Raw genomic sequence first — 14,109 nt, forward strand, 5'->3', positions numbered from 1 at the left:
AAAACTTTCATAGATTGAAAAGCTTTATAACCATATTTGGACATTTCAGGACTTTTAAAAAGCGGGTTTAAACAGTATCCCCACTGGCTCAACTCCACCTATAATACCGTAACCTTCTAACATTAAAGGATCACCCCCTCCCCCTAAGCCATTATTTTTATTTCCATCCGGTTTTTCACTCTTCAACTTTTTTTTTCATTTTTTCTATTCATGTCTTCCAAAAACATATTTGCCAAAGTTTTACGAGTACCCAATATCCGGGGTGCTCCATGTTATCCTATCCAACTCAGCGCTCCTCAACAACTTTCCCTTTTTGTGCTCACTTGTTTTTTTGCATTCTCTTTTGAATAACTAGACTAACACCTAACACATACTGGAAAATTTTAGCAACACTTGTTCCAATTTCTAGAGCTTTCAGAAATATTTCAAAAATTTACCACTTTTCCTTAAAGTTTACAATATTGTCTAAAGATGTCTAAAATTTAAAAGCTTCCAAAACTATTCAATAAGTTATCAGATTTTCTAAATTCAATAAGTTATCAGATTTTTCTAAAAAAAAAAAAGTTTCAAGAACAAACAAAATTTCAAATTTTTTCCGAAGTTTCTCGAATTTTCTAGAAAACTTCCGAAATTTAAAACAAATCGTTTTTGAAGTGTTCTAGATGTTTCTAAATTTTATTAAACAGTTTCCTGTAATTTTCCACATGTCTCTCAAGCAAGCTTTTCCTTGTTCAAGTTTTTCAACCTTTTCCAAACATTCTATAACGTTTCAAAAATTATTCATTTTTTCTGAACGTTTCCAGGATTTTTTTAGAACATTCTAGACTTTTCTCGACATTTCTTGAAGTTTTCAGGTTTTTAAAAAAATGTTAAACTTGTCAGGAGCTTCTCGATTTTTTTGAAAACTATGTTTTTTAATGATAATTTTGCAATTTTCTAAAATTTTCCACGCGTTTCAAAAACCTATATTTCTGAAATTATATACAATTCCAGATGGTCTGCTCCTCGTACTTGAGAACAACTTCCTCCTACCCAAAAATTCTCCCACATTGATTTTTTTGAAATTCGACGCTTCGTCTCGTTGTTCAGACATTTTGAAGTGCCCACGCCTTCGTTTGCTGTTTGTCATCCGTCCAGAACAAATCTCGGACAAGGCCCAGGATTTGCATTTCTATGTCGAGTTTCTTGGTCTTCATACTTGATTTTTGGACTGTCAAGGTAGCTCTAAATGCCATTTGTAGGATAATTTTTTAAATAAACATATACAAAAAAAGTAGCAGAGGTGAACTTTAATTAAAACTGATCTGAACATTTTCAGTCAAATTATTCTCTCAAAATAAGTTGTTAACAATGTCGTTTAAACTATGCTTTAATTAAAGACGTTTTAAGAATAGGAGAATTCAAAAATATCTAGAGTTTTTTGACCGAATTTGAAAGCATTTTTTTCTGATATTTTGGCAAGTAAGTAATTAAAATTGTGTTAGTCAACTATCTTCGGTCTTTTCTACACCATAAGCCTTTCCCAGTAGAGTTCTTTTTCAAGTTAGCCTGTTTGGTTTTGCCACAACACCGAGAATAGATTGAAAATGAATTATATTAAAAAAAAAATCAAAAAGAAAAATATTAAAAAAAACAATTTTGAGGCTTGAAATTTTCGCAAAAAATTTCAGATTTTTCCAGAAAAAATTAAAGTTAGAAAAATTGAATTTTAAAAAACGTTCTGAATTATTCTTATGATCATAAATAATATAAAACATTATTAGACTCGGAAAATACACTTCAACAACATTTTAAACCTTGTGTCAGTGAAAAAAAGCTGAAAATTGTGAGAATATTAAAATTAAAATTGTTTGTCTATTTTAACTTCGCATCAGTTTCTAAACCTTCTGCAATGATCTGCCAGCTTGAAACTCACATGTTAACGTGAGACTGAGTTTTTGCCTCAAAATTTTGAGATTAAAAGCTAAAATATAAAATTAGTTCTGGGAACTTGAAAGATATATAGCCTTTTAATTTCCGAATTTCTTTATTTTTTCATGACCATTTTCATGATCTAAAAAAGGCTATTGGGATTCATGGTAGGCATGCGAGCCTTTAGGCGAACAGGCCAACTGTTTCTATGATATATTCATCCCACCCAAACTCTCACCAAACTTTGCAGAAAAACGCAATAAAAAATTTCAAATATATGTCTCGTTTCGTCCTTTTTAGCACTTTTTCTCACAGACTTCACCAGAGTTTTCCTATTTTTTATTAGCACGTCGATTTTTTTTACGGATTTCCCAAAATTGATGTTTTTTTTCTATACAAGACGTGATTTGGCGCTTCTCAACCGCCTCTCCATTTGCCCTCAAGTTGTGCCCCCGTAAAATTCCCCCTGAAAACTATAGAAATAAGTTGTTATTTTTATAAAATGCTAGATTTCGAGAATTAGAACTTCCCGAATCAAAATTTGTCTGAAATAATTTCAACACAGCAATTAAGTGGGTGGAAGTCGGGTGCTCTCAATCCAAATAAATTAAAGCTTGTCTGAAAATTTATTTGCCAAAGGGACTAAGACATCTAAAAACATTTCTCTAATTTCTAGGTTGTGGAAAACTTGAATTTAAATTGATTTCAGAATTGTTGACCAAGTTTGAAAAAAATTTAAAGAACGACAGTTTTTAAAGTGAATTATTTTAAATGATTAAACTTAAAATTGCTCAAATATTCATTGAAATATAATAGTGCGTATGTTTCATGATTTAAACGGTTTCAGATCAAATGTTCGGCAAATAATTATCACATTTCGAATAGTAATATGCAAGACTATTGAAGAAAATACGGTATTTCGTTATAGCTGATTCCGCAAATCGCTACCCAGTTTCCAGTTTTCAAATTGAAAGCCTCACACTTGTCAGGTGTCAATTGTTGTCCTCGACACCTCGATTTCATCGCCTCTTATCACGTTTTTTATTGAGGGTCCCACTTGTTGATGCTCCGCCAACTCATTTTCACCATTAATTGTGAAGTTTCGCGATGTAATCAAAAGTTCACTTTACAAAAACCTTTAATATGCTGTACAAATATTCAAAATTCATTGAGAAAGTTGCTAGCTTAAGCTAATCTAATTTATTTTTACTTTTTTATTCTACACACACAAAACTTCAGTTAGTTAAACAGTCACAGGAAGTGAAATCTTCTAATTTTAAGTTCTCGAAAAATTCTTCCAAAATGAAAAAAATATCTCTGTGAAATAAAAACTCAATAATTAACTGATTCAGATTTTCCCCCACAAACATTCAATTTCAAATAAAAAAAATATCCCGAACCTCATAATTTTCATGTCAAAAAAGTATGGATTTCTTCTCTATGTCGTGTTTCTTTAAAGTGAAGTGAACATTTGCTCTCTGTCTCTATCCCTTTTCAAGTTGACATGAAAATGAATACGTTTAGACTTTTTGCCCAAAGTTTTCCTTGTCACGTTTCAGTCTCTCAAATTTTCTGAAATTTAGATATTTTCGATGGAAAACATAGTCATTTATTTATTTAGTTCAGCTGAACTTTTTTATTTTTTCTAGTCGGCTAAGATATAATTAAAATATAAGGGTAGACAGAAGTAAAAATCTGTGGGTTTTTCACGATTATCGTATTTTTGGAAAAAAAAACCATGCTATGTCCCTTCAAAGGCACACGATGCTTTCTAAGTAAGTCTTGCCACGATACATTTTGCAAATTGCGTAAACTGTTTAAAGTGTCTAAAATCTAAAAGCGACAAAATCAGCAATTACCGAAATTGCCAAAAATTTTATTCACGAAATTGCCGAGACAATATTTTTTTTGTATATTCTCATTATTTCAGAAAATTTTCAATGCTGAGCATAAAGTTCCATAAATTCTCTTTTCATGTCAAACGCATACCCTTTTTGCTCCAATTATTATTAGAGCAAACACACAAAGATAGACATATGTAGCTTTACTCCCCATGTTAGAATTATGCGTATATTGAATATAAACACAGACAAAACTAGTGCATGTTTCTTTTTTTCCTACTGTCCGAGAAAAAAGTGTACAGATTTTTTATTTTGTAAATTTACCAAAACTTTCACACAAAATCAGAAAAATCTTTTTTAAAATTCAGTATGTTTCTTTTTGATATTTCTCAACGTAGAATCGTTTTTAAAAATCTAGCTATTAATTAATATTTATTTGTATTTTTAATAATACTCTTTGCAGTTCATGTGCGGAATGAAAGCCTCATAAGATCACACAAAAACGTTTGCAATTAGATGACGTAGATTTATTTTTGCAGCACTTTGCAAAAGATTACTAACTGTGCACACAAGGAAGTGATCTAGAGTGTTATGCATTCCAACATAAAGTTTGCTAATAATTCTTGGAACTAGTTTTGAATTTTTGTTTTTCAAATTGGAATCACTGAACAGTTTGGAATGTGAAAGTAGAGCCAAAAATAATCTCATAAAATTGAAAATATCGCCAAAACTTTTTTGAAATTTTGGAATTTCCACAAAAATGGTATTTTGAAAAATTTTGAATTTCCGGCCAAAATTTTCGAGTTCTGGGTCAAATTTTTTTTACCAAAAAAATTAAGTTTTCCGGCAAAATGCAATTCTGAGACATTTTGAATTTCCCCTATAATTTTTCGCAAGCAAATTAAATTTCTGGTCAAACACGTTTTCTAAAATCCGAAACTCCCGATAAATATTTCCTTTTCAAAAAATTTGAAATTTCCTCAAAAAAGATATTCTGAGAAATTTTAAATTTCAGGCAAAAGTATTTTCTCAAAGATTTGGAATTTAGCGCCAAATTTTTTTTTCAAAAATTATGATTTTCCCGCTAGAGTTTTCCTCATAAAACTCATAAAAATTTCCAACGAGTTCATTTAAAATATCTGCGTCTCCTCGAGCATCCCGGAGTTTTCAGTGGATGTTTTTGTTGGATGTCGAAAAGTTTTCGTTCTAGAATTTTCTGTAGATTTTCAAAAATTTGTTTCGTATGCCCTTTGCAGAATATATTTTTATAAAGTATCAAGTGATCAAACGGAAACAAGGTTTTCTTACTAATAAAAATTTCTATGTGAATATGTCACGATCAGAATCATACAATTCTCACGGATAGCAAAAATCTCCAGATTGCTGTTGGTAGCAGAGTTAGAGTACGTCTTGTGAGATGAAACAAAAAGACCAAAAAAATGTGTTCCGATTTCTTTTAATTATTAAAAAATTGAAATTTTTCGCCAAAGCGTTTCTCAAAAATTTGAAATTTCCGCAATTTTTTCTGATAAAATCAATTATAATACGTTCAAAACTTTTCTAAAAACTGTACAATCTATCACCATAATTTCTCTCAAAAAATCTTCATTAAATGCTTGAAAACACCGTTGCTCTTTTTATTTGACAGTTATCCAAAACTCCGGACAAAAAAATTCTAAATTTATTTTGAATTATCTCACAAGCACTTTCATCTTGAATTATTAAACCCTTACTTGGAAATCTTGATCTTCCAGAAATATGATCTTACTAGAATATTCAACTTAAATTTTTTTGGTAAACTCACTTTTTTTAATTTTTCATTCAGTCTTTGGAGTCTTTGAAACTAAAGTGGAAACTACAGTCCAAATTTTCAAAAAAATTCAAATTTGTTTTTCAAAGAATTTTCCTTTTTTTATTACTAGTTTAGCTAGACGTTCCAAACATTTCCCCCCTGAGTTTTTTTAAAAGTTTTTTTAGACATGCAAACTATTTTTCTTCCATGCTCGTATAGGAGCTATATTGTTTTAACATTTTGAAAAACTTCTCTAAAATCTAATATTCCAGAAAAGCACTCATTTTGCTCTTCTTCCAGGTGACTAATCATTCTTGTCCATGCTTCTCATTGTGACCTTGTACAAATCTTCAGTCTCTCTCTCCAGCATGAAAGCTTTTTCTGGAATAATAAAAGATGTCATATTTTTCGCTGGAATTATTCAGCCACCAGGGAAGTGCTCTGGATAACTGACGCGCGTTGTTAGAAATTTTCTAGACAAACTTCCTTTTTTTAAAGGGTCATTTGAAACTTTTTGTATTTTTGTGTGGTGTTTGTCATACCAAAATTTCCCACCCTAACATGTAAAAATAAAAAAAAAACGATTGAAATTTTTACTTATTTATCACTTTTTTGAAAAAATTACAAACTTTATTAGAACTTCTTTTTCGTTTTTAAAATCTCCTTTTGCAATTCAATTTTCTAAAAGATAACGCTACAAAACCGGTAGATGTCTGAAAATGAATATCTGGTAGATTTTTCAGAATTCTTTCTTTTGAAATTTGTGCACGTGTACTATGTGAAAAGACCCACACATGCTTTTTAATAATTTTCCATTATCTTTGAGTTTTTCATGACGCACTTCCATTGACCAACTTAAGATTCTGATATTCTTATCCTGATGATCTGTTATATTTATTGTGACGTAGATTTGCATTTTTAAGAGAGTGACTCTTAAAGAGTTAAATTTCCCCAATTTCCAATTTTATTCATAGAGTTTAAAACATTATTTTTTTAAAATTAGTTTAATCATGCTTTTGACATTTTTTCAACCTAATTCTGAAAGTTTGAAATAATTGTCGAGTTTATGAAATCATCAAAAAAATATTTTTTGTGTTTTGAATCTCAATTTATTTTCTTGTATATGTTTCTAAGAAAACTTCTTTACCTCTTTTCATTTCCGCCTACATTCTATATTTCTCCCAATAAATTCGAAATACTTGAAACTTGTCGAGTGTATTTCGTTAGTTCTATTTGTATTTTTGTGTTTACTTTGGTCTCATTTTGCCGTGGGAACATTTGAAAAAATATTTCAAAAAAGTGGGACATAATGTGTGTGTTTTGGATCGGATTTTCGGGAAATCCCTTTTTTTAGGAGAAAAATGTCTGCGTACTTTAGAACAATATTGAACTTAGGTAAATAATGTTTTTCTATAGGGACTTTTATATTCTTCTTATAAAAACTTCTGTTCGATTTTTTTTCTCATTGATTATATTTTTCAAGTGGTTGATTTATTGGCAACATCTTGTTTAAATGTTAACAAGTTGTAATTTTTGTAGTAAACGGTTTTGAATCGGAAATCTCGTATTCTTAGCGAAAAATTTATGATTTTCCATTCCAAAGTTTCAAATTCCAATCAACAATTTTATGAAGCTAAAATTTTTTATATTTTTACCCAAAAAAACTCATAAAATTTCTGAAATTGCGACCAAAGTTTGGAATTTTTAGTCAAGAATCATGAATTTTTACTCACAAACATATCTGAAATTTCAACTGAAAAACTTGATTTTTAGCCAAAAATATTTTCATTTTTAATAGAAAAATCCCTACTTTCAGCCAAAAAAAAACTTGAATTTTCATTCAAAAATCCTGAATTTTTTCAGCCGTCTTCCTCCAAAAATAACCCAAATAATATTTTCCACCACATTTTTGTCTTGTTTTTCCTTTTTTCGATTTTTTTTCAAATTTCACATTCCATCATGTCATATCTGTCTTAAGCACCTAATTAACATGTGTTTTTGACATGTTTTCTTTCATCTGTCCATGCAAAAAAAAAAAAAATTAAAAAAATTATTCGACTCATTTCTCAGTTCTTCTGAAAATTTCTAGCTGAACTAATTATGTTTTTCTTGCAATTTTGCCTATCATCAAGTTTTTCTGCACTTTTCCTAATTTTTTCTTTAATAATAAACCTTCTCTATTCATTCTTGTTGCAGAATTTAATAAAATGGAATGCAACGACTCGAGATTATTCGATACAAACAACAATTTGACATATTTTGTGATAGAGCAATTTTATCGATTTAGATAGTAAGTTAAATTATTTTTTTTTTTTGTTGGAACCAAACCAAAAAATCTTGATGGTTTAATGATTTTTGGAATACTTACTAATTTAAAATTTTTAGCCTATACTCTAACGTTCATCCTTTCTTGTCATTCATCCTATGTGTTCTTGGATTAGCTGCCAATGCCATACACATCACTGTCCTCACAAGACCACGAATGCGCCACTCATCTGTTCATACCGTTTTAGTGTGCATTGCAATTTCTGATATGGGAACAATGACCTCCTATTTGGTATGTTCAAAAAAAAATTATACTCACACCGAAACCATATAGCTTTCAGATGTACATAAGTCGATTTGAATTTCTATCGGACAAAGAAGGATACTCATATTTTTGGGCATTGTTTCTAAAGTGTCATGCAATGTTATCTATTGCACTACACGCTATCACTCTGTATTTGGTAGTTTTGATGGCATTCATTAGATTATCAGCAATGAAACTGACTACATCTAGATGGTTGGATCATACGAGAGCTTTGTAAGTATAAAGTTATTTCTTAAGTTATTTCTAGAAAACCTCCTATTTTCCAGAACAAGTGCAATATTTATAGCTCTCTTCGTTTTTATAATGTGTGTACCTACGTTATTGGCACACCAAATTGATGAAACCACTAGAGGTGTGACTATGAATGGAATGTATTATAAATATAGCGTCGGATTTTCTACATTGATGATGCAGAATGGATGTTCCTTAATGAAAGGCAACCTGTGGCTGACTGGAATTTTTTTGAAGGTAAGCCAACGAAAAGTTGAACGTTTGGTACTTTGAACTGGAAAAGAACGGTCGGATTTTAGTGATATTTCACTATTTTCAAGGCCTTATCCACTTAAGGGAATTTTTTTCAGAAAAATCTTTAAAAATGTTTCTTTCAAAAAATTCAGTTTTTTTTTTGTTAAAATAATATTTCCCGAAAACACCTCACTTTGTTCCCAGATTCACAAAACTCCTTAAAATCAAATTTAGACTTAGAAACAACTTCTGATTTTAAATAATTAATTTTCATTCAGAATAGTTACCTGTAAGTATTCAATGATCCGTAGAATTACTTCAACAATGAATTTGTACAGAATTATGGTAGTTTTAAGGGTGTCTAAAAGTAGCCAATCGTTTTGGATAGGACTTCCATGTAGGTGTTAAAACGCCTGCCTATAAAGAAAAAAATCCGCGCCTTACGCTAAAATATATTTCTTAATTTGAACCGGCAGGTTTCAGGCAGGCGCCTGCCTACCATGGAAGCCCTAGTTTTGGGAGATTATTGAAAAGTTCGTTTCTTGAAAAATGTCTGAAAAAATTTCCAATTCTTTTAAAAAATTAAACATTAGATTTTCACTTTACAAAATTTTATATCTGATTTTTTTTCGTATCCACTTCTTTAGTCCAATGTTCCAATTTTTCAAAAAACAATTTCAGGCTATACCATGTCTTCTCCTGCTAACATTCACCATTGCTCTAATCAACCGTCTTCGTGAAAACAACGAAAAACGAAAGATATTGATAAAAGAGGAACGCGCCAAAAAGCGCGGAGACTTCACCACCTACATGCTTCTTCTCATGGTTACTGTCTTTTTGTTCACAGAATTACCACAGGGGATCATGGCAATTTTGAACGGTGAGAATTTTGTTAAAGCTTGAGCTCAACGTGAAAAACGGAAAGCTTCAGCTCTGTTCACTACTCAATTCCACCAGATGGTCTACTTGAACCTGGCCGACGTTTTAGACCTCCTGTCGTTAATCAATTGCTACGTGGCATTTTTGGTGTACAGTTTCACATCATCCAGATACCGACAGACGCTGTTCAGCTTGTTACCATTGACAAAGTAAGATTTTCAGAAGAGAAAATTTGTTTGCTTTGTAAAGGGAAAACTAACTTACATTAAAAGATCCCTGAAAAAGTCACTTATCATATGTAATATCATATGTTCATAACTTTCGAAAGCTAACCAAAAAACGTTTCTACAAGTCGTAAAAAATGGTAGTTGAATTGAATATAAATAAAACGTAATAATTACAACAGACAAACAAATAAAATTCAATCAAGATTATTTTTAGAATTTCCTATTCCGGAATCTCCACCCGTCAAGGAACCTTGAAATCTCATCAACACCCTGGAGCAAAAACGTTGGTGCAGCGAGCCAACTCAGTTGAGGTGGCTTCTGCTCGATCACCGCTGGTCGACAAAGCAGCAATAACACGGCCGAATTCCGCACAGCCCACAGATTTTTAATTGTCTCCTACATTTAATTAACAATCTTCCAAGTTTAAATTTCAAATCGCATCAATAATTCTGCCTTAGCCAAAAATAAGAATTTACTTACCAACAAAAAGAACGGGCAGCATGTTTTGTATTTTTGTTTTTAATCGATTTGCCAATGAAAGTTTGGTTTTTTGCTTTCGACTATTTTTTGAATGAACATCGTTATGTATACTCAATTGATTTATTCACAAAAAATTCAGTTAAAAAACAAAATTTATAGAAAACAATTACGTGGACAAAATTGAACTAAATCGAGCACACTCATTAAGTTTGATGAAGCTATAGTTTGCGGTAGAGCATATGTAAAATCTAAAAATTATTATAGTCGTCTGAAAATTCACAGAAAATTCCAAAAACCTGTAAATAAAAATATTCAATAGTTTGACATTTATTGGTTATTTTGAAGCATCATATTATCTCATAAGATGTGAAAAATCAAATGATTTTCATTTCGAAATACACAAAAGTACACAATTAAATGTCACGTTAATATTAAATTTTTTGAAATTGCAATTTCCGGAAAATTTTCGAAAATGTCAGGGGGTCCTATACTTAGCCTTTAAGTCAATTGTTGAAATATCAAAATTAAATTGTAAAATTTTCCGGTATGCTCAACCCGATACCAATACCAGTTTTCCATGGAAAGAAACAGAAAAATCCAAAACCCGAGATGGGCGCACAGTATGACATATGATCCCCAAACTGCCCACCAACCTTGATAACATTCAACACAACGTTTCCAAACTGTAACGTAAATATACAACACTAATTTCTCACTTAAAAACATTTTCCGTTTATTTACTGGTAGTGTTTTTTTTAAAGCCTTCCATGAGGGTGAGTTTTTACCCTGCCTACCCTACCCGATGCCCTGGTTTTACCCTGTATTAATTCATTTTTAACGTTTTCTTAGAAATTTCATTTCTAAAAACGAAAATTTTACAAATAAAGCAAATAATGTTTAAAATTCGTATTATTACGTGAAGACATAGGGTAATGTGTCCATAAAATATCCTGTTCGGGTAAAGGGTAAAAAAGGGTATCAACGTGCCCTATCTTTTTTTTACCCTCACGGAAGGCTTAGTTTTTTGTTTCCATATTTCCATGAGTAACATGAATTATCAAAAAATATCAATCGCACAGGCCACGTGGCTTTTCTTTTTTATTTCTTTTTTATTTACGCTCCTCCCATGTCTCACCTTTAGTTCAATTTTTAAATTCTCTTCGAAAATAAAGTTGTGGGAGGAGCGTAAATAAAAAACAAATAAAAAACAAAAGCCACGTGGCCTGTGCGATTGATATTTTTTGATAATGGAATAAAATGAAAGAAAATATTGAAAACAACGTGAAATTTAAAATAAAAATAAAAATAAAAGTCTGCAATTATTTAGTGTTGTATAATTACGTGCCTGTCGTTTCAAATGTGCACTTACCACTTTGAATGATGATTATTTGTTATACATGTATTATATTAATCTTAAAACTTAAATTCTAATAAAAACGTACACATAGTAGTCAAAGGGTATTCTCGAGCAATAATAGATTGCGGACTGACGCATTTTTATTATCAACTCTGGAATACCGTTTGATCATTTTTTGTGTTTCAACTTACATAGAACACTAACTTACCAGTATTAGAAGTGATAATATTTGATAGATTCGAATATTCTGAAATTCTGATTTCAAAAAACTTTGAACAAGATATTTTAAAAAGACTTCCAAAGGATCAGCCATAGCTTTATTTCGATCGCCTATGGCTCATAAAATTCCAAAAATTGTTCCGTTTTCGTTCCATTATAATTGCACAATTGCACAATTGACTTGGAAATGGCATAAAATTGAGCGGGTAAAATACTGGATGAGTTCGAAAAAAAAGTGCCATAATAGAGTAGTGACATAGATATTGATGGGGGGGGGGGGTCAAGGAAAGAAGAAAAGGGAAGAAAGAAGGACACATAATTTAATGAGACTATTGCATGCAATGTTGTGAAGATAGTGTGATGGCATTTTTCGGTTTTTTTTGTTGGTTCAGTTGGTTTATTTTGAATATTCAGTGATCGAATATCTTCAAAAAAAAATTAAAGTACAAAAATTTCGAAAATTAAGCCTCTAGAAAAATAAATTATCCATTCTTTACGATAAAATGTCAGTGGGAATTGTGTATAAATATAATCAACAATAGTCCAACATGAGAGTACAGGCATTTTAGTTTTTTTAAGTTTTCAGCCATAAACTTTCGTTTTGATATATTTTCATAAACTTGGGTTTTTTTCGATTGATGTAAAGCATTACGTGTTAACTCCGCACTACTTTTTATTTGCAAAACCAAAACAAACTTCAAAAATAAAAGAAACACCTGTAGCCCTAATTTAAGTAAAAAGTAAATATTTTTAGCAATTACTTGAACCTTTATTTATCTGATGAAAATTTTTATTTCTGTTTATTTTGAAAATTACATTTTCCTTTCAACATTAATCTTGGTAAACTGAAGGCTTCGTCAGCAAAATCAAACTAACGTCGAAATTCGACCTGCGCTCTTCCTCTTATGTTATCTCCATTTACATATTTGTGGTAGCAGGCAGGCAGCTCAATGACAGAGTTACTAAACGTTAGTAAGACAAGTGCAGTGGTGACAAATTAGAAGAATGTGTAGTTAAAGTAAACGACATACACTTTTTAAAGAACGTTTGTTTACTATTTGTGACATCTAGCCTGAATCGGGAATTTCGGAATAAGAATCAGCTGTCCTATAGGTTAATAATAAATCAGGAATGAGACAGCTGAAACATAAAGCTTTGGCAAAGCTTGTGAGGGACTAATGAGAAAATTCCAATATTGAAATTTTAGACCACGATTTGGATTTGATTAGTGAGTATCTCCTCTCATTTGACAGAAGTTAAGAGTCTTATGGAAACCGAATTAGATCTATTAATAACACATTCAACACTAATTTTTGGCACTTGTTGACTAGTTAGATGTTAAAGTGATGGAGACTGTTGTACTACTACGTTTCCCGCGAATTTTACTATTTTTAAAACAAAATTATTCAAAAAGAAACAATAAAGCTTCATTGATCTGTTATACATTGTATTATATAATTAAAAGTGGACAACCACATACTGGGTTTTAGAAAGTTATTGATAGTTTTAAATTACTATTCTGAAACCGTTTAAAGGATATACATGTAAGTGAATTGTTAAGAACTTTTGAATTAAAAAGTGCGATTTGCTGAACCAGGATTTTCAAGAAAGTAATATTTCGGAAAGAATTAAAATTTGAAAACAAATATGGCTGCAATTTTTATAGAAGCGGGTCACTAACAGAGAAAAGACGACACTTTTTTGATTTTTCGATGTTTTTAGTGGTGATCAAAAGAATTTGCATTTTGTATAGTTATCTTTACTTCTCAATTTCTTCAAAGAAATATTTAAAAAACGTGAAATAAACGAAAAAAATCTGAAACCGATCACTCTTTAATTTGAAAATAAGATAGAACCCTACAGTTTGCACAACTGCTATAGGACCACCTTCAAGTGACGGCTCTAAGACATTTTAAAACTTTTGATGAACAACTGATATTTGTATTGGATGCATTATTTCAAATACCTACGTTGTATGTACAAATTTTTTCGGTTGCTCGAAAATTGGGCGAACAAGAACAATATTTTGAAAAATAGTGATTTCGAAAATTATCCTACTTTTTTGAACTGTATTAGTGTGACGTCATTTACCTACATTTTTTAGTTTAACTACACTACTTGAATAACCCCATTATAGGTAAAATGTAGTATATTTATTTTTCATAATTAAGGATTCTCTAAAGGTTTCAAGTGAACAGGAAACAAGTGAAGAAGTTCTACACCAAAATAAAGGAAACCACATTCACATTCGGCCACCCCAATATGTCCTATAGCATGTTCAAATTTGAAATATACATTCTCAAATCGCAAATTCGCTCTATTGCAAAATCCCAGGTTGGGCTAAAACT

General features: G+C 30.9%; 1 protein-coding gene and 2 non-coding genes across 3 annotated transcripts; 2 read left to right on the forward strand and 1 right to left on the reverse strand.

Annotated features, from left to right (window-relative positions):
- Positions 1-993: 993 nt before the first annotated feature.
- Positions 994-10,257, forward strand: dmsr-6 (G-protein coupled receptors family 1 profile domain-containing protein). The gene is made up of 8 exons (NM_064603.7): positions 994-1,218; positions 7,741-7,834; positions 7,930-8,101; positions 8,151-8,347; positions 8,401-8,602; positions 9,281-9,479; positions 9,531-9,687; positions 9,920-10,257. The coding sequence occupies exons 2-8, from the start codon at positions 7,752-7,754 to the stop codon at positions 10,092-10,094; spliced, it is 1,185 nt and encodes a 394-aa protein (NP_497004.1). The 5' UTR covers positions 994-1,218; positions 7,741-7,751; the 3' UTR covers positions 10,095-10,257.
- A 1,367-nt stretch (positions 10,258-11,624) lies between these two features.
- mir-234 lies at positions 11,625-11,720 on the reverse strand. The gene has a single exon (NR_002356.2). It is a non-coding gene; the product is annotated as a pre-microRNA mir-234 (primary transcript).
- C13B4.6 lies at positions 11,636-11,712 on the forward strand. The gene has a single exon (NR_051908.1). It is a non-coding gene; the product is annotated as an Unclassified non-coding RNA C13B4.6 (non-coding RNA).
- Positions 11,721-14,109: the final 2,389 nt, after the last annotated feature.

Source organism: Caenorhabditis elegans, chromosome II (assembly GCF_000002985.6).
Source record: "Caenorhabditis elegans chromosome II".
Taxonomy (NCBI): domain Eukaryota; kingdom Metazoa; phylum Nematoda; class Chromadorea; order Rhabditida; family Rhabditidae; genus Caenorhabditis; species Caenorhabditis elegans.